Source organism: Acartia tonsa, chromosome 9, assembly GCF_053477335.1.
Source record: "Acartia tonsa isolate MP-2025a chromosome 9, ASM5347733v1, whole genome shotgun sequence".
NCBI classification, from domain to species: domain Eukaryota; kingdom Metazoa; phylum Arthropoda; class Copepoda; order Calanoida; family Acartiidae; genus Acartia; species Acartia tonsa.
Window position 1 is genome coordinate 20,689,769 of NC_137268.1, and position 27,356 is coordinate 20,717,124.

General features: G+C 35.5%; 1 protein-coding gene across 1 annotated transcript in view; it reads right to left on the reverse strand.

The window, feature by feature from the left end:
* Positions 1-27,356, reverse strand: part of shn (zinc finger protein schnurri) — a 102,982-nt gene that overhangs the window by 2,060 nt on the left and 73,566 nt on the right. Inside the window, exons 32-56 of the mRNA XM_080172171.1 lie at positions 26,681-26,777; positions 26,193-26,306; positions 24,601-24,698; positions 23,723-23,898; positions 23,266-23,358; positions 22,861-22,948; positions 22,495-22,711; positions 20,217-20,523; positions 19,699-19,835; positions 18,162-18,380; positions 17,784-17,879; positions 13,322-13,458; positions 13,123-13,195; positions 11,160-11,345; positions 10,266-10,348; positions 9,892-9,971; positions 9,525-9,610; positions 5,344-5,419; positions 4,775-4,887; positions 4,165-4,297; positions 3,568-4,037; positions 3,047-3,248; positions 1,351-1,455; positions 901-1,001; positions 173-406 (exon numbers count right to left, since the gene is read on the reverse strand). Of these exons, the coding sequence (XP_080028297.1) occupies positions 173-406; positions 901-1,001; positions 1,351-1,455; positions 3,047-3,248; positions 3,568-4,037; positions 4,165-4,297; positions 4,775-4,887; positions 5,344-5,419; positions 9,525-9,610; positions 9,892-9,971; positions 10,266-10,348; positions 11,160-11,345; positions 13,123-13,195; positions 13,322-13,458; positions 17,784-17,879; positions 18,162-18,380; positions 19,699-19,835; positions 20,217-20,523; positions 22,495-22,711; positions 22,861-22,948; positions 23,266-23,358; positions 23,723-23,898; positions 24,601-24,698; positions 26,193-26,306; positions 26,681-26,777 (3,721 nt within the window). The remainder of the gene's footprint in view (positions 1-172; positions 407-900; positions 1,002-1,350; positions 1,456-3,046; positions 3,249-3,567; positions 4,038-4,164; positions 4,298-4,774; positions 4,888-5,343; positions 5,420-9,524; positions 9,611-9,891; positions 9,972-10,265; positions 10,349-11,159; positions 11,346-13,122; positions 13,196-13,321; positions 13,459-17,783; positions 17,880-18,161; positions 18,381-19,698; positions 19,836-20,216; positions 20,524-22,494; positions 22,712-22,860; positions 22,949-23,265; positions 23,359-23,722; positions 23,899-24,600; positions 24,699-26,192; positions 26,307-26,680; positions 26,778-27,356) is intronic.

Here is a 27,356-nt window from a genome sequence, read left to right on the forward strand (position 1 = left end):
ATTGAGGTAACGTTATTTTAGCCAGATGCGAATATCACTTTATTAGAGTAAATTAAAATCTGGTGCAACATACAAGTAATAAAATATCGTTTGTTAATTTACAGTACTGAATTAAAGAAACAATTTAATTTCTAGAGTTGTTTAGCTAAAAAAATGGATTTAGTTGTAATACCTGTTGAATACTGTGTTTATGAACTTGTTGATTGCAAATATTACAAATAACAGTGTCCAGCATTTGTGGCGCACCAGGGCTTCCAGGTAGTGGCACCATTCTGGAGGCTGGCTGACCGCCAGCAGGTCCGGCATGCGGGGGAGCATGTCGGGCTGGTTGTCCGTGGGATAGTGGGGCTCCTGGAGAAGCTACAAGGTATGAGCTTGGCCCGGGAAGGCTTCCAACTTGAATCATCTAAAAATTTAACGAAATAATTGTGTTTACAAGTTTTAAAAGAAAATTTAAATTTTAATTCCTAGCCCAGTTACTATCTATAATTAGGGTTCGCCTGTCTGTCTACCAGCCAACAACAGTTTATTGACAATTAAAAATAAGAAAGCTATTAGGCAAGTATGGCATATATACATATAGATATGCTTCATTGAAATTTTTTTTCTTGTGTAGAGGGACAGACTGACTATTAGAGTAGCTGCGCTCCCCTGATTATGAATTTTACAGGTTTATTATTTTGTTTAGCTTAGTTAACCCCTTTTTAATTAAGTATTGTTTGTGCTTGCCCAAAATAAACTACTACGTTGTAACCTGTGTTATTGGTTTGAAGCGAAGCTACTCTACAAAACTAGTCGTTAGCTATTCCGTCCGCCGTACACGCTCCAAACATTACACTAGCTATTGATATTTACTGTCCTTCCTTACTATAAAGATACAATAAAAACTGGTAATAATACCTGAGAGGGTTGTCCTGGTAGGTGAGGCATCCTGACGGTCAATCCAGGTCCAGGTAAACCTCCAGGTTGTCCGCCAGAAGTACCAGGATACACTGAGAAACCTAAACAATAAGCATATAACAAAAAAATATTACCTATCCTTTATTTTTAACACTTAAGGGGTATTTATTATTTAATATGCTATTTGGTAAACAATTGAAATTATGCCGCGCTCGGTACTTTCACTTTGAAAAATTAGAAGAAGTGGGAGGGGCTTATTGGGGTCAAACATTTATTGCATTAGTAAGTGGTGCTATCACAAAAGGTCGTGAGGAGTAAAATCAGGAATGAAAGACCGTTTCAAAATAAGGAAATCTTAATATTTTCACTAAATTTGTGAAAAAAAGAGGGGGGAAAGTTGAAAGAAATTGAACTAGGTTGGAAAATATATACCCCTTTATAAAAACTTACCAGAACTACCACCAGGATATCCCAGGCCTCCAGAAGGTCTCCAGTCCCCTCCTGGAGCAGATCTAAGTGCAGGATGAATACTATCAGATCCATGATATGATGGTCCTACAATATAATGTTTTAATTAGATCGGATGAATCCATTACCACTAAACAAGTAATATCAATGTTAATATGTACTAAAGTAAAAATTCAAACAAGGACTATTTGACCCATGTGTATTAAGTTAATTATGAGTTAATTCTTAATAAGAACCTAAATATTATTTTTAAATTCGTTGTCATTATAAACCTATACATATATTGAGTGGAGCTGCTTAAATAGTGCTCTTTATTTTGCGCATTCTTTCATTCACTGGGTAGAATACAGAGAGGAAGGGGATTTGGTGTTTTACACTAGCATCCAAAGTTTTAAAATAAAAATTCTTATTCGTGGCTTAGCATTTTTTGGGACTTTTTATTTAAATTTGATTGGTTGGTTCATTAAGTTAAGTGTCAACCACTAATGGTATCTACAGGCTATTGTCTTATCCCTTTAGATCCCTGGTAGAATAGCAATTAATATTTTTTTCATCCCTATGTAAACCAAATCTATGTACTACCTACTATATAGCTAAGACTTGGTTATGTACATCCCAAACCTAATTATAGAGAAGCTGCGCTGCGAACCGTATCCAATTAATTACAAACGATTAACCTATTACCTTAAAAAAAAAGAGATTATATAATACTAACCATAATGTTAATCCTTATACTAAAGTAACAGGATGTCTGTGTGTCTGTGTATCTGTGTATCTGTGTGTCTGTATGTCTGTACTGAAGGATCTCGCTAACCGCTTAACCGATCGGGTTCTCCTTAACAGGGTAGCTTCTCATAGGTCCCGGGAAGGTTTATAACTATTTTTTGGAGGGGGGGGGGGGAAACCCCCCCCCAAAAAAAAAAAAAAATTAAAAATCCCCCCCCAATTTTTTTTTAAATTTAAAATAAGAAATTGGGTTATTAAATTTGACTCTCTCCTCCTCAAGTGCCCCTAGAGGCCTCTAGGGGCGTAGCCGCTAGTCCTTATACTAAAGTAACAGGATGTCTGTGTGTCTGTGTATCTGTGTGTCTGTGTGTCTGTACCGAAGGATCTCGCTAACCGCTGAACCGATCGGGTTCTCCTTAACAGGGTAGCTTCTCATAGGTCCCGGGAAGGTTTATAACTATTTTTTGGGGAAGTGGGACACCCCCAACCCACCAAAAAATGAAAAATCCCCCCCCCCCAAAAAAGTTTATTTTTTTAACTAAAATTAAAAATGAGGGTGGGGGGCACCCCCCCCCCAAAAAAAAAAAAAAAATTTCGCCCCCCCCCCCTAAATTTTTTAAAACTTTTTTAAAAATCTTAATCTTAAAGTTTTATCTAAAAATAATTAAATTAATTCTTATTTATTTTAGGTATAATAAAAGAATTGGTAATTTGTAGTATAGAACCAGTTTAGGTTAAATACTTTTTTTGGCTTTCAGAAAAATGATACTTTGCAATGGTTTGAAACACAGATAATGATATAAGTCTCTGCTGTAAGTTGTTTTCATCATTTGCTCTCGTTTATGCCTAGCCCCCTTAACCTTGCCTTATTATTATGGCAATTTTAAAAACAAGGATTATAACAACCGTAGCTTCGCTATCATAAAGAAACAAGAAATAAAATAAAATCTACCTGGTAAAGAACTGGGATGATAATTTTTCAAATCCTCCGGTCTGGCGGCCAACATGGAGGATGGAAGGCCACCTGGAGGTAGGTGACCGCCTCCGGGCGCTCTGGAGTCAGGTATGCTGGAGCCATGAGGTATAGTAGGCCTGGTCATAGGCATAGGAGGACCGCCACGCAGGCTGGAATATGCAGGATGCAAATGGTCAACCTAAAACATTGTTTAATAGAAGTCAAGTATTTGTTATTTATCGCATGGTATTACAGACAGCTTTCTGCAGATATCAAATTAAATTAATTCTATTTTGTTAGTCTAAGACCCGGGCTATTATATTACACATTTGGCAATAATATTTTTATTTTAATATTAGAAGAAAACTTTCTTCAATATGATACATGATATTTCAGTAAGGCCAAGAACTGATTTTAATTCAGCGGATAATAATCGGTTTCGAAGCCATACTGGTATAAGTATTATATCTAGTAACTTAGCTGCGGAAATTAATTTTAATAATAGAAGTAAGTCTTACCTTTACAGGATAAGCCAGCTTTTGTTGATGTGGGGGCTCAATCCTGCCACCCCCAGGATGGTACATGGTGTTGGGCGACTTGTTGTATTCGTGGCGGGGCGGGGTCCCACCCCCATCCGAAGAATCCCCAGCCTTGTAAACCTTAAGATCATAGGGGAGGGGGCACCTACGACCGCCATCATCCCCACCCCCACTTTGGGGTAAATGATGGAGGGAGGGTTGTTGTTGTTTAACAACCATGTTGGGGGAGGGCAACTGCTGTTGGTGTCGGCGCAGCTTGTTATACCCATCCGGCGATACACCCCGCCGATTCGGCGGTTGGCTTTGTTGTTGCGGGTAGTGCTGGTGACTTTCTGGGATTAGCCGGATTTTACCAGGTTCCATGGGTTCCGGCGGTGTTCGGCGGGGAGATGGGTGGTGCACGGTTAGCGGACGGAAACTGGCTTCTGGTGTTTTACGCGATTCCAACCCTAAACATAAAAGACACAGTATTATGGTATGCTTCCAGAAAAAAATTGTCAAAAAGGCTTTTATTTCTAAATTATGCTGCGTTTTGAAAATTCGTTGCAAAGGTAAAAAGTCACATTTGTAACTTACCTATAGGGCTTTGCCTGGTAGGACCAGCAAAACTTGGAGGTGGCTGTTGGTGCTGGCTTGGATCAACCTGCGGCCGCTGGATTCCTTCCTCTTCTCCTGGCTCTTGCTTGATAGCAACTTCGTTTTCAGATGCCTTAAATAAATCAGATTTATTTTTTTCTATATCCTGTATCTGAAGTAATAGAATGTATGTCTGTTTGTGTGTCTAATCTTTATCTTTAAAACTAATATTAAAAGTGGAATATTAACCTCCTTCTCCTTCGCTCAATTGTCCCTAAAGACCTCTAGTAGTAAAATTGTTTTATCAGTCCGTATGGCTCTCGCTAACTAATGAAATGAGTATTGCATTTCAGAGAAGCTTCATAGCTACCGGTTAAATTTGTTATTTGTTTTCGAGTAATAACTAAAAATTACCCTAGAGGCTACATTGTTGTCAAGTAAGATCTTTACAACAGCTATAATAGAGATCAACATTTTGGACGAATGTTATTTTTTTTAATATGATCCTTTACTTATAACATATAATTCATTTTTTTATTAAAAACCCCAAAAAGGTAGACTTTCTTAGCTGGAGAAAAAAGAATTAACCTCCACGAACAAAACATATTACCTTCTGTTCAGAAGCTGTTTGCGGATTTATTGGTTTATTTGAATCATTACTTCTTTCTTTGGTGTCAGCTATACCATGGTTGGAATTTTCTTCATCTTCAGAAATATCAGATCCTAAATCAATAAGACCTTCATTAGATTTTATAACGTTATTATGTTCCTTATCATTTTAGGAATAAACATATTAAAAACCAAATAATAGGAAAATTATAGCATATAAAAATTAAAACTTCATTTAAATGGGTTGAATCTTATAACTAAAAACCAGATCCTCACAAAATAATCGACATTTTTTTTCACGGTGCCTTGTTGAAGACCTCCCCCCCCCTCGCTTAAAAAAATTAGTTAAAAATAAGGAATATAGTCTAATATTTCATTTGTTTATTACTTTAGGTCCGGTTATATTTTTTATTTTGTAGCCCCGCAGCGGTAAGACATAGGAGGAAGTCTACCCTCACTTTATTTACAATTTATTTAAATGTAATGGGTGGGGCCGGGGGTTAAGTGCCCGTTAGGCGTTTTGAGGGAAATCACAACAAAACAATCTCCTCAATAAAATAGATTTCTTACCTGTATTTAATGGAACCCTATCCTCCAGAGTGGTCAGTTTACTGGGATCTTTCTCATACAGCTTTACTGCCATTTGCTAAAAAAATTATTAGGTTATTATTTTAGCTTTTATTTAACTGTAGGTTGTCTTAAAAAATAAGAGGTCTACAAAAAAAACGATTGCATATCTGAATTCTATGGAAAATTTTACATCTACTACTTACTAAAAGCACCGGCTAGCTATAAAAATAAAAGTTAATACACCTTCTTTGAAATCTTTAGGTATATAATAGTAGAACGCTTGCTCTATAATTAGGGTATGTTCATTAGGGGATTTTTTTTTCCTGGCTTTTTTTGAAATTCAAGTAGTGCCGTTGCAATTATTATGCCTTTTGGTGAAAAAACACTTGTGTAAAAATTTTAACCATTTTGGACAAGGATTATGCCCAGTAATTTCACTTTGAAATTTTGACGCCCCCCTTATGGGGGTCAAAAAATCATTGCATCAGAACTATGGCTTCATGGTGCTCCCTGAATAGGTCTTGAGGAGTAGAATCAGGAATTTTTGAAATTTTGAAAATATCTCGTTCCTAGACTGAGAAAAGTTCAAAAAACCCCTAAAAAACGCCATTTTTGAAAATTGGCCAATTTTTATAGGTTTTTTGAACTTTTCTCAGGCTAGGAACGAGATATTTTCAAAATTTCAAAAATTCCTGATTCTACTCCTCAAGACCTATTCAGGGAGCACCATGAAGCCATAGTTCTGATGCAATGATTTTTTGACCCCCATAAGGGGGGCGTCAAAATTTCAAAGTGAAATTACTGGGCATAATACTTGTCCAAAATGGTTAAAATTTTTACACAAGTGTTTTTTCACCAAAAGGCATAATAATTGCAACGGCACTACTTGAATTTCAAAAAAAAGCCGGGGAAAAAAAATCCCCTAATGTTCATCAATTTGTCAGTAACCTTTTTAACTCACAGCCTGTTGTATCAATATCATTCTAACTATACCTGTAGGCTCTCAAGTGAGTAATCACAGTCTTTTGTATCAATATCATTCTAACTATACCTGTAGGCTCTCAAGTGAGTAATCACAGTCTGTTGTATCAATATCATTCTAACTATACCTGTAGGCTCTCAAGTGAGTAATCACAGCCTGTTGTATCAATATCATTCTAACTATACCTGTAGGCTCTCAAGTGAGTAATCAAAGTCTGTTGTATCAATATCATTCTAACTATACCTGTAGGCTCTCAAGTGAGTAATCACAGTCTGTTGTATCAATATCATTCTAACTATACCTGTAGGCTCTCAAGTGAGTAATCACAGCCTGTTGTATCAATATCATTCTAACTATACCTGTAGGCTCTCAAGTGAGTAATCACAGCCTGTTGTATCAATATCATTCTAACTATACCTGTAGGCTCTCAAGTGAGTAATCACAGTCTGTTGTATCAATATCATTCTAACTATACCTGTAGGCTCTCAAGTGAGTAATCACAGCCTGTTGTATCAATATCATTCTAACTATACCTGTAGGCTCTCAAGTGAGTAATCACAGCCTGTTGTATCAATATCATTCTAACTATACCTGTAGGCTCTCAAGTGAGTAATCACAGCCTGTTGTATCAATATCATTCTAACTATACCTGTAGGCTCTCAAGTGAGTAATCACAATCTGTTGTATCAATATCATTCTAACTATACCAGTAGAGTCTGTTGTATCAATATCATTCTAACTATACCTGTAGGCTCTCAAGTGAGTAATCAAAGTCTGTTGTATCAATATCATTCTAACTATACCTGTAGGCTCTCAAGTGAGTAATCACAGTCTGTTGTATCAATATCATTCTAACTATACCTGTAGGCTCTCAAGTGAGTAATCAAAGTCTGTTGTATCAATATCATTCTAACTATACCTGTAGGCTCTCAAGTGAGTAATCACAGTCTTTTGTATCAATATCATTCTAACTATACCTGTAGGCTCTCAAGTGAGTAATCACAGTCTTTTGTATCAATATCATTCTAACTATACCTGTAGGCTCTCAAGTGAGTAATCACAGTCTTTTGTATCAATATCATTCTAACTATACCTGTAGGCTCTCAAGTGAGTAATCACAGTCTGTTGTATCAATATCATTCTAACTATACCTGTAGGCTCTCAAGTGAGTAATCACAATCTTTTGTATCAATATCATTCTAACTATACTTGTAGGCTCTCAAGTGAGTAATCACAGTCTTTTGTATCAATATCATTCTAACTATACCTGTAGGCTCTCAAGTGAGTAATCACAGTCTGTTGTATCAATATCATTCTAACTATACCTGTAGGCTCTCAAGTGAGTAATCACAGCCTGTTGTATCAATATCATTCTAACTATACCTGTAGGCTCTCAAGTGAGTAATCAAAGTCTGTTGTATCAATATCATTCTAACTATACCTGTAGGCTCTCAAGTGAGTAATCACAGTCTGTTGTATCAATATCATTCTAACTATACCTGTAGGCTCTCAAGTGAGTAATCACAGCCTGTTGTATCAATATCATTCTAACTATACCTGTAGGCTCTCAAGTGAGTAATCACAGCCTGTTGTATCAATATCATTCTAACTATACCTGTAGGCTCTCAAGTGAGTAATCACAGTCTGTTGTATCAATATCATTCTAACTATACCTGTAGGCTCTCAAGTGAGTAATCACAGCCTGTTGTATCAATATCATTCTAACTATACCTGTAGGCTCTCAAGTGAGTAATCACAGCCTGTTGTATCAATATCATTCTAACTATACCTGTAGGCTCTCAAGTGAGTAATCACAGCCTGTTGTATCAATATCATTCTAACTATACCTGTAGGCTCTCAAGTGAGTAATCACAATCTGTTGTATCAATATCATTCTAACTATACCAGTAGAGTCTGTTGTATCAATATCATTCTAACTATACCTGTAGGCTCTCAAGTGAGTAATCAAAGTCTGTTGTATCAATATCATTCTAACTATACCTGTAGGCTCTCAAGTGAGTAATCACAGTCTGTTGTATCAATATCATTCTAACTATACCTGTAGGCTCTCAAGTGAGTAATCAAAGTCTGTTGTATCAATATCATTCTAACTATACCTGTAGGCTCTCAAGTGAGTAATCACAGTCTTTTGTATCAATATCATTCTAACTATACCTGTAGGCTCTCAAGTGAGTAATCACAGTCTTTTGTATCAATATCATTCTAACTATACCTGTAGGCTCTCAAGTGAGTAATCACAGTCTTTTGTATCAATATCATTCTAACTATACCTGTAGGCTCTCAAGTGAGTAATCACAGTCTGTTGTATCAATATCATTCTAACTATACCTGTAGGCTCTCAAGTGAGTAATCACAATCTTTTGTATCAATATCATTCTAACTATACTTGTAGGCTCTCAAGTGAGTAATCACAGTCTTTTGTATCAATATCATTCTAACTATACCTGTAGGCTCTCAAGTGAGTAATCACAGCCTGTTGTATCAATATCATTCTAACTATACCTGTAGGCTCTCAAGTGAGTAATCACAATCTGTTGTATCAATATCATTCTAACTATACCAGTAGAGTCTGTTGTATCAATATCATTCTAACTATACCTGTAGGCTCTCAAGTGAGTAATCAAAGTCTGTTGTATCAATATCATTCTAACTATACCTGTAGGCTCTCAAGTGAGTAATCACAGTCTGTTGTATCAATATCATTCTAACTATACCTGTAGGCTCTCAAGTGAGTAATCAAAGTCTGTTGTATCAATATCATTCTAACTATACCTGTAGGCTCTCAAGTGAGTAATCACAGTCTTTTGTATCAATATCATTCTAACTATACCTGTAGGCTCTCAAGTGAGTAATCACAGTCTTTTGTATCAATATCATTCTAACTATACCTGTAGGCTCTCAAGTGAGTAATCACAGTCTGTTGTATCAATATCATTCTAACTATACCTGTAGGCTCTCAAGTGAGTAATCACAATCTTTTGTATCAATATCATTCTAACTATACTTGTAGGCTCTCAAGTGAGTAATCACAGTCTTTTGTATCAATATCATTCTAACTATACCTGTAGGCTCTCAAGTGAGTAATCACAGTCTTTTGTATCAATATCATTCTAACTATACCTGTAGGCTCTCAAGTGAGTAATCACAGTCTGTTGTATCAATATCATTCTAACTATACCTGTAGGCTCTCAAGTGAGTAATCACAGTCTGTTGTATCAATATCATTGAGGTTTGTACCCAGTCTCTCCATCTCAGCAAACATACCTAATTACACAAATTAGGATTCTAATATAACAATGGATATAGGATAGGTATGTGTGGATTGTGGATATATTGACAGTGGAAAATTTATCTTCAATTTAAATTGCTAAAAAGGACCTCATTTATTGGTCAGTTCGTTAATCTAGTAGAAGGGGAGGAGATAGATAAAAGGGGGTGAATGGGGAGGTATCGTTATTTTAGCCAGCTGCGAGCATACCTTTATCAGAGTACATGAAATTGTGATGCAACATCCATAGTTAAAAATGTATAAATATGAAAATTACCTATTGGAAGTTTGCCCAGACATTCAAGCTTCATAATATGCATCTTTGATCTTAAATGCTTCGCCAGATGTCCATGGATTCTGATATAAAAAAATATTTTTAATATTTAGTTCTAACAATTACAATTTACAATTATACCTAGGTTTATGGCTAGTGGGCCGAGCGCCAACGGCATTAATCATTATTAACAATTGAGGCTATTTCCTTACTTAAATGTCGTAAGGCTATTTTGTGCCACAGACTGTTTTATCCGAGGCTATTTCGTCAAAGATTCATTCCATTTCTCTTTTGCATGCCCTTTGTTAATTGTTTATTAATTCTAGCTTTGCATAGCTAGAATTTGAAGCAAAAATTCCTGAATAAATACTAGTTACCTAAAAGCAATCATACAATCAGCACATTTGAAAGGTCTTGGATTATCCGTAGATGGTGCTCCGAATGTCGCATTGATTGATACCTAAAAAATTACAATTTTAAAACACAATTATGTGACAAGTTTAAAAGTAAAATTTCGTTTCCTTCTCAAAATGACGCAAATATTGAAATCTACAACCATATTTGTAAAATTTACAAAGGAATTTTACATTTTAAGTGGCTAATCTAGATTTTGTTAAAAAAAAAGAATAATTCTATCGATAAGTAGCGCAGCAATTATACAATATTATTTCGAATCAAAATATGACAGTAAACTAAAAATAGATTATATTTATTGCAATAGAGTTAAGAAGTGTAGACTGTAAATTAAACTAATTTGTTTATACTGATATAAAAGTAACAGGATGTATGTCTGTCTAAAAAATCTTTTGCATTTGAAAACAATGGATTTTTGCCAAACCAAATATGAATGAAGATGCAATTAAAATATCAAATCCCAGAATAAAAGAAACAGGATATCTATGTGTCTGTCTGTCTCTAACGCTATCCACTAAACCGACATGGTTCTCTTTCACAATGTAGCTTCTAATACTTCCAGTGAAGATTTATAACTAATTTGGGGAAGGGTACCATCACCCTCCGAAGAGAAATCACCACTGGAAAAAATTACCCCATTTTTAAAAAAAAATTCTTTTTAAAACAAAAATTAAAAATGGGGGGGGGGGGGGTCGACTCCTCCCGCCCTCAGGTGCCCCTAGGGTCCTAGATGCTAGTTGGATACATAGTTTAACATAAGTACAGCGCCATAACCAAGTTATAGAATAGCTTTGCCACTCAAATGTTGATAAATTTTAAACAAGGCCTTCAATAAGAAATATTATAGCATATATTACCTTATTATAATGCCCCACAGACCGTTTGTGTTTCTGCAAATGACCTTTAGTCCTAAAACTGACAGCACAAGCATCACACCGAAATGGCCGCTCAAAATAATGGATGTTGACGTGCAACCTAAGCTGAGATGATTTTGAAAATACTTTGTTGCAGATGCCGCACACACTCTTACCTTCCTCGTTCACCTGAAATATCATAATGTTAAAGGGTGAGCAAAAAAAATGCGTAGATTTTCAAAATTCAAACTGCGCGGCTTGTGTTAATAGTAGAAAATAGTTACGCATACCATTAGAACCGATAAGAAGTCTATTTTTTGGAAATATAAGAACGATTCCTCTGCTACGTATAGTTAGGGAGCTACATGTTAAAATGTCCCAACTGACTTAGAACTTTACTTGCGAGTAAATTTTGGGACATTTTACCACCTAGCTCCTAGATTATTTGTAGCACAGGAACAGTTCTTATTTTTCCCAAAAATGCAGTTCATAGCGGTTCTAACGGTATGCGTAACATTTTTATACCATTAACACAAGCCGCGCAATTTGAATTTTAAAAATATACGCACGTCTTTTTGCAAGAATTATTGTCTAATATTTACTAATATACTCGTAAGTCAAATTTTAAGTCAGTTGGGACATTTTAACATGTAGCTCCCTAACTATACGTAGCAGAGGAATCGGTCTTATATTTCCAAAAAATAGACTTCTTATCGGTTCTAATGATATGCGTAACATTTTTCTACTATTAACACAAGCCGCGCAATTTGAATTTTAAAAATCACGCATTTTTTTTGCTCACCCTTTATGTATGTACAGGGCTGAGATACTGTAGTGGGATAGACGTGAGATCTGTGGAAACGTTCAGTCGGACAAGGTTAATTGCAGAAAGACTTCGCTTCAAAGTAGCAGGTTATAGAGCTGCTACGCTATAGGATGAAACACAGGTGGTTTGAATAGCTTATGTCTTTATTTAAACGCAGTACCTCTTAGCCCATCCCATCATACTGATAGGGTGGGTTAAGCAAAGCATGCTTAAACATACGGATTCCTTTCTGTTTATATTTAAGAAAGGAATCCTATCATATACAAAATTCTATACATAGGTTCCAACAAAATATTTAACAACAAGAATATTACATTTGAAAAGTAGCGCAACTAGCCTATATCCTGCCTGGCCACTAAAATACAACTATGACTTGGCCAGTAACTATTGAGTTTTTTCTGCTTCTTTTTAAAATAAATTTAAAATAATTTTTTCCTCTATACACTTTACCCATGCGGTTTACCCTAACCCCACCGAGCCAATACCAATACACTAACCCAACGTGGCTACCCAATACCTAGTATAACATAAATTAATTCCTTATAAAATCTATTCGCCCCATCCCTCACCCCTTTTTTCATATTTGTTCAAATCAATTTAATTTCTCTAATACTAATTTAATTCTCTTAAAATTACCAGAATCATACCAAATCAATATTGTTTCCGAGGCAAATTTAATTTAAGTTCTATCTATCCGTTCAATCGAAATAATTTTGTTACTTAATTGTTATTTCTTTAAAATAGTTTATACTATTATAAATCTAATAATCGATCATTAACGAGGATAACTTTATCCTCGAAAGCAATACAAATTGATTCAAGTAGTTCAGCAAGTATAGCCATAGATTGGTTTGAGTAAGACGAGTGGCTAACTAAAAAACATTCTAATTCCTATTGCTATTAGTTTTCATTCCTTTGATGTATTAAAGTAGGGCTTATGCAATATTCAAGCAAGGGTTAGGTAGTAATAAGTAAACCACAATTGGGAATGCGGTCCAGTATCTTAGGAACGTGAAACATGTTCTTTATTTGTACTCCTAAGTCATTCCTTTGCATGTGTACACAAAAATACCCGTCACCTGTTATACAACTAACAATGTAAATTGATGAGAAGCATCGCTAGTGTAAGAAATTCTTTACCTGGAAGATCTCAATTTGTTTAGTTGCTACTCCCTCATCATTATCAGTAGATGTTGTTGGACTATCACTACTCCTACAATTTTAGTTATTATGGTCATAAATGTAATTATTTCTTAGATGTTACTCGAGATAAAAGGTTGAAATTAAAAAAAAACCTAATATAAAAAAAAAACACTTTAATTTATATTTAATATATTACCTGCTACTAGAATCACTTTGCCGCTGTTTATCAGCAGCGGCTGTAGAAGGTACAGAACTGCTGCTGCTACTATTAGTAGCTCCTGGTGGCCCACTGCCAGCTGTTCTTCGCGCGGGACTGTCAGCTTTGTTGCTTCTCTAGCAAATAAAACAAAATTATTCACGTTCTTGAAAAGTGAAGAATAGTCCAAAAAAATATTACAACTTCAAATAATAAATACTCATTGATTTAATAGATTACTAATGGTTTCGCAAATTGGCGGGAGAGGGGGGTTAGGGAAGCAGTAAAATGGCGTTTAAATCTAAATTTGGAAATACATTGTCCTAAAGCTTTTCTAAAAGACCATGCAAAACTTTCCTTAAATATCTCAGGTATAGGGGGTGGTGCTACAGTTTGTAATGGTTGGTTACCTGCTGGGGTATACTGAACTCAGGCATAGGGGGTGGTGCTACTGTTTGTAATGGTTACCTGCTGGGGTATACTGAACTCAGGCATAGGGGGTGGTGCTACTGTTTGTAATGGTTACCTGCTGGGGTATACTGAACTCATGCATAGGGGGTGGTGCTACTGTTTGTAATGGTTAGGTACCTGCTGGGGTATACTGAACTCAGGCATAGGGGGTGGTGCTACTGTTTGTAATGGTTACCTGCTTGGGTATACTGAACTCTGGCATAGGGGGTGGTGCTACTGTTTGTAATGGTTAGGTACCTGCTGGGGTATACTGAACTCATGCATAGGGGGTGGTGCTACTGTTTGTAATGGTTAGGTACCTGCTGGGGTATACTGAACTCAGGCATAGGGGGTGGTGCTACTGTTTGTAATGGTTACCTGCTTGGGTATACTGAACTCTGGCATAGGGGGTGGTGATACTGTTTGTAATGGTTACCTGTTGGGGTATACTGAACTCCAGACTGGCCAGCCAATTTTGAAAATAAAAAACGTACATAACGTACACAAAAAAATACGTTACGTACATAAAAAAAGTAAAAAAACGTACAAGAACGTACATTCCTAATAAAAATAAGTTAAATAATTTCCTAGTTACCTTTTATCAATACATTTAAGTCTACTAGCAGCTACCTGTAAAGGAGAACCATAGCGAACTGACAGACACAAGATATCCTACTACTCTATTTAAAAGAACTAGCGTCTACGCTCCTAAAGGCCTCTAGGGGCACTTGAGGAGGGGAGAGTTGAATTCAATAAAAAAAAACATGGATGACAACATACATAAGTAGCGAAGCTCAAAAGTTATTTATAGACATCTGGAAAAAAATTAACTTAAAATCAGTGAGCAATTAAAATTCATTTTTGGGGAGAGGAGGTAGTTTTTTTTTCTAAAGTCAATTTCTCTTGGGAGGGTGGATGGTGATACTCTTCCCCAAAATAGTTATTATGTACAAAGTATATCCTATTATAAGGACCAGCGACTACGCCCTTAGAGGCCTCTAGAGGAACTTGATTAGGGGGGGGGGGGGGAGTTGAATTCAAAAACCCATTTTTTTATTTAAAAATAAAAAGTAAAAAACAAGGATGACAACATCCTTAAGTAGCGAAGCTCAAAAGTTATTGATGGAAATCTGGGAACTATATAATATAAACTATAGAGTAGTGTCGTAAAAAATAAGCATTTAACTTATTTAAATAAATTACAAAACCTTTGAAAAATATATAATAACGTGAAAATCTAGGAATAAATTCAGCCCCCCAACCAATAAGCAAATCTCAATGAAATTTAGTGAAGTATTAAGAATGAAAACTAATACAATCCCTTAGAATTACAACCGACTATCCGGAATATGAGTTGTGAAAATCACAAAAACCTAAACATCTAGGAATCGATCTAGCACTGCAACAAATAGACAAATTTTAAAGAAACTTTTTGAAAATATGTAGAATGTGAATTTATTTATTCCCTGAAAATTTCAGCCGTCTATCTTGAATAGAAGTCGAGAAAACCATGAAAAAAAGAAAATCTAGGAATAGATCTAGCACCCAACCAAAAGGCAAATCTCAATGAAAATATGTAGAATGTGAACTTATTCAATCAAAAAACAGGAGCCGAGAAAATCACGTTTCTCCAATAGCATAACGGACTGACAAAGTGATTATAGAGTAGCTTCGCTAATAAATTTTTTAGTGAGGGAGGGGGAAGTAGACCATCCCCATTTCTGATTTCAATTTTAAAAAGAAAGAATAAATAGGGCAAGGGTGGTGATTTTTTTCTAAGAGTAGTTTCTCTTGGGAGGGTTGTTGTACCCTCTCCCAGGACCTATGAGAAGCTACCCTGTAAAGGAGAACCATATCGGTTTAGCGGTTAGCGAGAACCTTCGGTACAAATAAACTGACAGAGAGACATACATCCTGTTATTACGTACTAAGTATATTCTATTAAATAAAGTAGTAAGTTTTTAGTCTGATGCTTAAGATTTTCATAACTACTTAAAACAGTTACCGAGATGGTTTTAGGCTATTTTTCTACCATTTTGAATACAGGTTCTTGAAGGGATATGGAAGGACAGAGAAAATAGCCTACAACCTCACAAAGATCATGTCGGTTCAGCGATTCTTCGTTACAGAAAAAAAGGATTTATAGGATAAACATATAATAGGATATAGGGTTATTTTGTCTATTGCTAAAGATCTCGGAAATTACTAGTCTTTAATACAAAGTAAATCAATGCCTGTCTGTCTAAAGCTTAAGATCTTGGTAACCGCTGAACAGATTGGGTTTTAAATTCTAATCTTCAGGGAATATATCTACTGGTCCTGTGGTAGTTTTAGGCTATTTTCTTAGAGTGTGGGAAACCCTACCTCCCAAAAAAATCAACCACCCCTCAATTTATTTTTGTAAACTAATGCAAATCAGCGGGGTGGGGGAACCCCCACCGCACCCTGGGGCGAAGCCTAAATGAAAAAAATAATCACAATATTTTTTTTTTTTTTTGACAAATTTCCAACAAACGATTCTATAAAAGAGGGGACGAAGCCTCTAGAGGCTAGGGGCGAAGCCTCTAATCCTAGTAGAAAGTAAAAAGCTTTAAGTGTCCCTCCCCTAAAGAAAATAGCAAAAAACCATCACAGGACTATTAGGTATATTCCGTGAAGAGTAGAGCCCAATAGGTTCAGTGGTTACTGAGATATTAAGCTTCTGATATACAGACGGACAACGCGTCATACCAAAGACGTTAAAAATGGTACCTACCTGCTCTGTTCGGCACAGGACATCAAAGAGTTAGAGTAAGGGGAATGCCTTGGCCCCAAACAGGCGCAACTCATTACCATGCACAGTTAGGATCTCCAGACAAAGATCGTGCAATCAAAGGGTTGGTTGTCTGTAATGTACTGTACCACGGGTATGAGGTGAAGGACCAAGAGTCTGGCCTTGAGTTGACAAGTTAACTGTTCAGTCCAGGTGCAACTCACCCACACGACATTAACATTAACATTACAGACGGACAAGCAGACAGACAGACATCATTCTACTTTGTATTATAGATAATATACTATTTTTGTAATACTTTTTGTACAAATACAAATAAATATACAAATACTTTTATACTTATATTTGATTCTTATTCTTTAAAAACTGAAGATACCAAAAAATAAGACTTCTTAATCCTAAACTGAGCACCATATGATATCTCGGAAAATTTACCCAAGTATATAAAGAATTTGAAAAAAATTATCGTAAAATCTATTAAAGGGGTAGTTGCATGAAATGCATTTAAACTTGAATTTAGTCAACTGCATATCTCTTTCTGTTTAATAGTTTAAACTAAATCTTTAGGACATATATTTCAAATCCATAAATTTAAACTGTAAGTTCTAATAACATATATGCATAATTTACCTACATGTTTTTGTTCTATTAAAATTTAAGATAATATTGAATTTATTTAATATAATACACCTATAGTTTTTGTTAAAATTTTCGTACAAAACATACAAATTACTTTTCTGCTAATATTTGATTCTTATTATTTTTTAAAAAACGTAAAACGTACAAAAATACAAATTTCAAAATACGTTACGTACACATATCAAAATAACGTCCAGAACGTACACAGATTCGATGCGTAACGTACAAAACGTACAAAACGTACACTCTGGCCAGTCTGGAACTCAGGCATAGGGGGTGGTGCTACTGTTTGTAATGGTTAGGTACCTGCTGGGGTATACTGAACTCAGGTATAGGGGGTGGTGCTACTGTTTGTAATGGTTAGGTACCTGCTGGGGTATACTGAACTCTGGTATAGGGGGTGGTGCTACTGTTTGTAATGGTTACCTGCTGGGGTATACTGAACTCTGGTATAGGGGGTGGTGCTACTGTTTGTAATGGTTACCTGCTGGGGTATACTGAACTCAGGCATAGGGGGTGGTGCTACTGTTTGTAATGGTTACCTGCTGGGGTATACAAAACTCAGGCATAGGGGGTGGTGCTACTGTTTGTAATGGTTACCTGCTGGGGTATACTGAACTCTGGCATAGGGGGTGGTGCTACTGTTTGCCCTCCAGGAGTAATACTGGGTATATCTCGTACATTCATTGTTACATTCTAAAATTAGGATTTAGGTTATGATTTTCGGACGATCTAACTAACTTTCTTTCTATCTCACTGACTGTTTATACATTAATCCATCTAATAATTTTCTACCTTTCTATATAATTATCTATCTATCTATAGTCTGTTTAATCAAATATCTGGCTATCTAGCTATCTGACTGTCGATCTTTAAATTTTCATTTATCTCTCTTGTATCAATCTACCTGTCATTAATATCTATATATCTTATATCCATCTAGTTAATATTCCGTACTATCTATCAATGAATACAAACCTGAGGCACCGGATCCAGCTGGCCATAATTATGAATATAATCCTTCTTTCCACCACTCATATCTCTTTGTGGTGTTAACGGCTGTTTGTCCAACTTTTCCTCTTTAGGCGGTAGCCTGCTGGCAGTCTTACTAGGACTGCCAGGCTGCTGATGGATAATGCTGGCAGATCCTGGCTGGCCAGATTGTGCGGTCATCTGGTCCTCTGGCTCTTCTTTTATCTAGATTTTATTTATTTGTTAATACATCTAATTTAGTGAAATATTCAATTATCTAATTAACAGAAATTTTTTTTCATAGGTTAGGTGTAGGTATTTTATAAAGTTATTTTAATTTTCAACAAAAGTCTGAATGGCAATGAGAAGGAATAAATTAAACCAAGGGTTCAATCTAATAATAAAATAGCCTAAAACCATTGCGTGAAGCTCTCGTAAAAATAAGAACTCAATCAGTTCAGATGTTAATAAGATCTTAAGCTTCATAGAAAAAACCTTTACTAAATTGGATATTAATAATGTATGTTTTCACCATTTTAAATTCTATTATTTGAAGTAGTAAAATTTCAATAACAACTGAACTTATTGAGTTACCTATTATAGAAAGCTTTTCGGTCCTGGAAGGGTTTTAGGCTATTTTACTACCCTCTTTTGAAACTTCATTCAAAGGACCTAGTTACTGCTAGTATTATAAAATAGTACATTTAATGTTTTTTTTATATACCTATACACATAGGCGTCCAAGGGGGGGGTAATGGGGCGATTACCCCCCCCCCAAACGAATTTGGGGGTGCCGTAGGCACCCCCAAATTTTTTTTCATTTTACCCCCCCCATTTAAAATTTACCCCTACCCTGGGGGTGCCGTAGGCACCCCCAACCATTTAGAAGGGGGTATTTACCCCCCCCAAACAATTTTGGGGGGGTAAATACCCCCCCAAAATAGAAAATCTCTAACAGAAAAAATTTTTGCGCGCTGGCGCGCATTTCTAATACTAAATTTTTGAAAAAATTTTAATTACCCCCCCCAAAAATTTTACCCCGGGGGTAAATTTTGGGGGAGGTAAACAAATTTTACCCCTGCCAACAGATTTCAGGGGGGTAATTACCCCCCCCCCAAGCAAATTTTACCCCCGGGGTAAAAATTTTGGGGGGGGGGGGGTAAAAAAAATTTGCTCGCGCGCCATTTTATCCCCCCCAAAACCGAATTACCCCCCCCCTTAAAAAAATTTTTACCCCCCCCAAAATAAAAAGCTTGGACGCCCCTGCCTATACACTTCTTTTTTTAAAAATTACTTTAAATTGAAGCAATTTGCTAAATCTATAGTCAAATTACGTATTTAAAGTTTCACAAAAAATAGTTTTAATGATTTAATTTTCGGTTCAGCGTAATAAAAAGATAAATATAGATAAGTTACCCATATAAAATTCATGTATTGTTAGTGTTACTATGCAATTTTGTCGTATACAGATAAGAAAATTTGGATGGACATACCTTAGCTATAGAAAAGCTTCGCTACTAAAGTATAAATGTATTAAACTTACTGTAACATTTGCCATGGATGTATTAATTTCATTTCTACTGCTGTTACTAACTGCAGTTGGATATTGACTTTGGGTTGTGGTTGTTGTTGTATGAGAAGCTAGACTAGGTGAATTTAAATCTGACGGCATAGAAGAATCTAAAATAAAAGTGTGGCTTTAATAAGTAATGATACAATTTTGATAAAAAATTATTGTCTTAACGCAGGAAGCGACGAATAAACAAAAAAGTGAGTGTTGTTTGTAGCCCTGATTTTCTGAAGTTAGGATTCAGATACACACGGAGACTGGTAGTGAGAATCCTTTGTCTAATCTTAGATTGGTAAGCTTCGCGCACAGCTGAATGTATTCAATGTTACACTACAAGCTGACCCGCAATTCTCTGGAAGCTACTCGATTATTACATCACCCTGGCCTAGAATTTTGGCAAAAAAAGAAAGTCTAGTAAGTTAGTAACCTAAATGTGAGAATTGAAACCATTAAAAATACAAAATCAGATATTAAAGTCTTAATTTTTATACCTGAATGAACCATAGTAGCACCAGTTTGGGGTGCTCCAGTTGGCCCCGCTATGCTGCTAGAGCCTCCAGGTAGCGCTGATGTGCTGCTGGAATATCCAGGTGGCGCTGCTAAACCACTGGATCCTCCAGGTGGCGCCGATAAAGAACTGCGCCCTCCAGGCGGCGCCAATAAACTACTAGATCCTCCAGGTGGCGCAACTAAACTTGTGGAGCCGCCAGGTAAAAAGTTATGACTGCTGGATATGGTGAGGATACTGCTGGGCAGGTTGGAGACATGGCCACTGGGTAATTCAGACTTCAAGGTCATCTAAATTAAAGTTAATTTTTTTCGTGTATTTTCCGTAAAGTTGGGTGTAACCTTTTAGTCAAATGCTCGGGTAGTCTTTTCGTGGCAATGCTCCTTAAGGGGCGATTCTTCATTTTTTTCACATAGGTTTTTCTCCTACTATCTAGCCCCTGCGGGGCCAATTGCCTAACCCTGTGAGGCAATCACCTAATATTTTAAAAATACGATGAATCGCCCCTTAATGGGCGTTGCCACGAAAGGGTCTATCCCCAGATGCTCTTATTAAGAACAGTTTGACTTAATACGAGCAATTGAGAAAAAGGTTACATCTAACTTTACGGAAAATACACAGAACAAATTATTTTAAGAGACATATATCTAAGTTTCAAAAAAAAGAATATTGGCTTAAAAATAGTTTTAAAGACATAACAGCAATATTAAACAACCATTTTTACCTAAATAATGTTTAATGTTACAAAAAATGCATTTTTTGATGAAAACACGACGTATATAGCATAAATACAAGAATATACCCCGATTAAGTAAACACATACTGGAAGACACTTAAGTAGAATAAACACAAAAAAAGTTTTCTAAATATTTATCAAGACGTTTAAAAATGTAACAGAGAGGAGGTATGAATGAATCACTGTTCGCTGATTCTTTGATGTCATTAAAATAGCATCATTTTTGTATAATAAAAAGTTAGCTATCTGATTGTGACTGTTCCTTAATATCTTTTGAATGTCCTGACCTGTTAAAAGTTACCTTTTTGTCAGTAAGTTTGTCTAGTAATATCTATAAAACACCTGACCAATTTATAGACTTTGCATGTCCCCATTATTTATTTTCTATTGTAAGATTTAGCGACCAGTGAATTAAAAAATTTGAAGAATGCAGGAAAAACCTATTAAAGTATAAGTTTGTCTGAAAATATAAACATAAAATGTTTAAATGAATCATCTGTATATAAAGGGGGGGGGCGAAAGTGACACTTTTTGAAACCAAAACTAAAAGTCAAAGGAACTCAACTAAAAAAAGAGTTACAGGTCTGACATTTTGCATGGCAGTTGCTTTATAGGGGTACAATATGGAACTGTGAAGAAACGGCGGCGCAACCGCCGAAAACCGCCGAGAAAAGGCAACAAAAATTACGGCGGGAAACGGCGGTTTTCGGCGGTTGCGCCGCCGTTTCTTCACAGTTCCATATTATACCCCTATAAAGCAACTGCCATGCAAAATCTCAGACCTGTAACCCTTTTTTTAGTTGAGTTCCTTTGTTGACTCTTAGTTTTGGTTTCAAAAAGTGTCACTTTCGCCCCCCCCCTTTCCAAACATGCACTTTAAATACACATAAATCAATGAAATATTTATGTAAGTCTGTTTTGAATAAAAATAGAATAACAACGCGTAATAATTAGTGATGGCAATCCGTCGAATTTTTTGGCCGGATTCGGATTCCGGATTCTTAAAAGAATCCGTCAAAAAAAGTAGCGGATTCAGGATTCTTATTTTTGGCGGATTCCGGATTCGGATTCTGGATTCTAGCAGTATTTTAAAAGGCTTTTTAAAAAAAATAAATGAAGCATGAAAAGCTGTGAAATGAAAATAAATATATTTTAATGTCAAGTGACCACTGTACAGCCAATTAGAGGGCTTAGTTGACGGTGATAGGATTATAAGGTCATATCGTGATCTTTGACTGTCCAATCTGAGCTCTTGGAGTCGAAAGAAAAACTCTAGACGCTAATTTTAGCCTACCAATTAGGAATCCGGAATCTGCTATTAAAAAACGGATTTCGGATCCGGATTCTAAAATTGGACCAAAAATTGGGCGGATTTCGGATTGCCAACCCTAGGAATAATAATTGAATCTTACTCTTATTAAAGTAGTTGTATGTCTTTTTGTTTGTTAATTAAGATATTAAACGGCTGAAATCCGGTTTTAATCTATTTTTCGGGTAATAAATAACACTGCACAAAATTACTTACTTGATTATTACTAATATTGCTGAAAGACGACGGAGAAACGCGGGAAACAGCAGATACAACCGTTGACGCGGCATAATTCAAGTCATGCGCTAATGACGTCATCAAAGAGGATGTAATAGTAGTCGATGTTGAGGAGAGAGGGAAGGACATCATTGTGGTTGGCCTCCAAGGGGATGTTGGCATGTTTGTAGCACCAAGGTATATTGATGTAACGGGTCTAAAATTATAAATTAGAATTTTTAATAACAAAATAACATTTGATTTTAAGGTAAATAAGTAGCTTAAATAGGCTCAGATGTATTGTATAATATATATAGTTTACTAAAAGTTTAATAACCCTTAAAAGTGCATAATTTGGTATATTACCTTACAGATAAGTCTGTAGGTAGAGTACTGCTGGAGGGTTCAGAAGTGCCTGGCTCCTCTTTTATCTCCATCAATTGATCCTCAACACCTAAAACAAAACTCATTTCAGGCAAAAGTACTTTTTAAAAAAGCTTCTGTAAACACCGTAATAATGGATTTATCATTACTTACCAGATTATCATGTCCTCTAATAAAGAAAAACTGATAGCTGGCTAAAATAGCATCCCATCCCTTTTACCATATCCCCTCATCCTTTCTACTGGATGAACGAACTGACCAATAAACGATTTCCATGTTAGCAACCTAAATTAACGACAATTTTTCCCCTGTCATAATATCCACTTATATTCCACTATAATATATTCTTTATAAATAACCATAACATAAAAGCTCCTGACAATTTACCTCTGGCTAGCTGTGTGATCCTATTGACTCTTTCTTGATCTTGTTGTAGTTCTATGTTAACCCGGCTTATTGGAACTGATTCACCACTCTCCACTAAAATAAGAAAAGTTCACCACTGATGATACTCAAAATTACCCCTTCTGTAGATTACAAAAAGTGGTTGAAGTTTTGAACATTCATCTTAATGAACCAACCAATCAAAATTAGTTAAAGTCCCTAAAGTTGTTCAGGCAGAAAATAAGAAAATGTCACTATAAAACTTTTGTGACTAGTTTAGTAAACAACTAAATGTCCCCTCCCTCCTTGTCTTGTTTTAATTAAGAGCAGTTTGACTTAAAGATTGCTTTCAATTCATTTGTGTTTTGATTTGATTATCCATATTTTTGAACTACAGCCGACGCCGCCCTTAGTTATCAAAGAGCAGCCGTCATTGACAGCTTCTAATTTATCTTATTACCTGAAACGGAGGGCCTGAAAGGATAGGTAGAAAATCTCGGAACCCGCGGGGCTAACCCAAGAGCTGCCCCTGGACCTGCAGCATGGCCTGCAGAACTGTATCCAGGTTGACTGTGCAGGTAGCTGGAGGATGGATACATATCTGGCAGCAGTGGCTTCACATCAGCATCGTCAAACCTAAAATAAGTTCTCATAATTGTGAAATCTTCAAGCTGTATTTTTCATATGGCACTGACATTGTAAAAGTTAACTTCAGTTTTTTATTTGTAAAAAAAGGTCTGTAAAAAGACACGATAAGTGCTTCTCAAGTATAGCATAGAACCGGTTCTATTTCGGCGGATTTTAATCAGTTTTGAAGCTATACTGGAATATTCATTTCTCGCATCGTATCATAGACAGCTCTCCGCGGAATGGATATAAAAAGTTTTAATCTTATGATTATTATTTTAATACCAATTCGTTGAAAATTTTCTATAAAACGATAGGTATGATACATGTTTTTTCAGTATAGCTGAGAACTGGTTCTAATCCAGCTTATATCAATCGGTTTTGAAGCCATACTGGAATAGTTATTAATCGTATCCGCGAATATGAAATAAAAAATTTAAATTTTATGATTTTAGTTTAGGTAGGTAATATTTATGGAAAATTGTCTATAATACGACACGATACAGAATTTTTCAGTATGGCTCATTACCGTATTATTGCGGTGAATACTTATCGGTAAGGAAGCCATCTTGAAATTGTTATTTATGGCATCCGTAATAAAAATGAAAATTTTAATTTTAATATTCGTGGAAAATTATCTGCAATACGCCACGATACATGATTCATAATGGCTCAGAACTGCTTTTGAGGCCAAACTGGAAATTTTCCTACCTGTCATCCCCCTCTTCTTCTTCCTCCTCCTCCCCCTCATCATTCTCCTCCATCTCCTCGCTGTCAGAATCTCCCGCCAAAATTATTTCAGTTGCACCCTGACAAATTAAGTATTTTATTAGGGGCATATTTAATTCAGTGCAGTGGATATAGAATGCGTAGATATTATATGAGAGATTCTCGCATACCTTGATAAAATATTTCTCCCAGCTGGCTAATATTATGATACCCCTCCTCCCCCACCTTAAGACTTTCCCTCATCCCGTCCCCTGAACATGGAGGACAGTATTGATCAATATCTGGGGACTAACATAAGTAAACGACAAAAATTCACAATAACCACATATTCAATGAAAAATAAAAATGAAAAAGATGTAGTTTAATGCTAGATAACTTAATAACAAATTCCAAATCATTTTAATTTCATTATAGCTAGATATAATGTTCATGTACTAAAAAATAAAAAATAAATCTTAATGATAATCCTGTTATTAAATGGCTTTAAAATATTTGTAGTATGAAGATTTAAGAATGAATTAGCTAATATTTCATATTAGGACAATTGATAAAATGTTAATTTTCTAATTTCGTAGTTATAAACAAGGATAAGTGAAGTCTTCAACAAGTAGCGCAGCATCAAGCTTACAAGATAATAAATAACAGTAAAATGTTATGAAGTATTAATCGAGATTTAAGAAAATTGACGTACGGACACACAATCACAACAAAACATATTTTTATAGTAGCTACGCTCTTCTTACATTGTACTCGAAAAATGTTCATATAATCCCTACTTCAAATATAATATTTGTAAATAATAAATACGTCAAATTGACGTATTTATGGGAGGGAAAATGAAATACCAAATATTTTTAGGATGTGTGTTTTTGTGTAGCTTAAGACATCACTAACTGCTGGACCGGTATGAAATTTCTTTATAGAGAAGAAGGTACAATGAAGGTTTTCAACCCTCCAAAGAGAAATTGCATTTCTTTAAAACAAGGATGACAACATCCATAACAGCGAAGCTCTGAAACGGTAGGACAAACGGACATTAACACTTGTATCAGAACTGAATAATCAGAATATAGGCAAAACTGTGAATAAATTTGTTGAAAAACTTCTTGATACAGGATAATGTTTACGGACATACTTACATTTTTAGGACTTGATTATAGAGTTGCTTTGTTTATAATATTGTACTTTATTGTCCCAGGAATCAATATACCAAAAATCAGAACATTCGGATAATTAGACCACTTGGTTAAACATTTGTTGTAAAAAAAGTAAAAAATCAACATGTTTAAAATAGACGTACGGACATTCTGGTAATGATTAAAGAGTTGCTACGCTTTCTAAATCGTACCTAACTACCACAGGAATCACCATGCAAAGTTTGAAATCGATAGGACAATTATAACATGACTAAATTAACGAAAAAAGCTATCAGTCTCGGACGTACGGACCGACCCTAATAATAGAAAAGCTTCGCTTTTAAAAATGCAAGTGGAAGATAGAATTACCTCTTTATGTGTAGTATATATGCCCCTAGAGGCATATATACTACTACTAAGGTAAAAAATTAGACAAACCTTTGATGACTCATCAGCCTGTGGGTCGTCAGCCGAGGTGGGCACAGGTACGATTCCCAGCTCCACGCACTTCTTGCTGTGCGCCTTGGATTTCATATGCTTGGTCAGGTTACCCTGAATTCCACATTAGACTTTTAAATTTGTTTTGTTGACAGCTGGTATATGAAAAAAAAATTGAGCGTCCGTTTTGGTATGTTATAATCACTTTAAATCCCTAAAACAAATATCATAAAAATGAGAAATACCTGACGTGTTAAGAATAATTTCAATAACATACTTTTCATGGATTCCTAGAACAATTATATGTTACAATGATATAATCAAAGCAACTCTATGAAAAAATTTTGATTTGTAAGTACGTCTGTACATCAAATTCGTATATTAATGTCTAAAATGGCAGTAAGTCTTTTAAGTGATCAATATTTGACAAATTATAAATAGTGGATCATGTCTTCCTTGTATTAAAAACAATTTTTAAAAGTGTGTGCCTTTGTTTTGAAGCTAAAGTTGCAGTACTTGCAGGTGAAGGGTCGTACGTTGGTATGGGTTCTTATGTGCTTCTTCAACATAGAGGGCTTCTTACACCTGGAAAATTAATAAATGTAACAGTATAGATGTATAAACCAGACAACTACCTGGCCCAAGTTTTGGGGACCTTTTTTTGTCTGCTAACAAATTGCTTGATGTTCTTTTGTATTGACTGGCTGACATTTATATTTCCGACGCTATTGGTTAATATTCAAAGACCAAATGGATGAATGAATGAAATTAACCAAAAGGGACGAATCATATAAAAAATAAAATATTATTGGTTAAAAAGATGAATGTAAAATAGATTAATATTTAGATTAAATGATATATAAAACTAGGGGAGAAGCCAGAAGTAATTTGAAAAGCTAAATATAAATGAACACTTTAATTTGATAGTCTTAATTTTCATAAGTACCTCCTAAATATTCTTAAAATATAAAATATTGTGTACTTACACAAATATAATAAAACAATGATGACAAAACCCTTTATCAGGGAGGGAGGGGACATTAGGCTGTTCATTACACTTGTCCCTTAAGTTTTATAATTAGGGTTTCTTATATTAATTCATGAAGTTGAGTGTCCAACATTTCAACCACTAATATTAATGTACAGAAGGGGTAATTTTGCGTA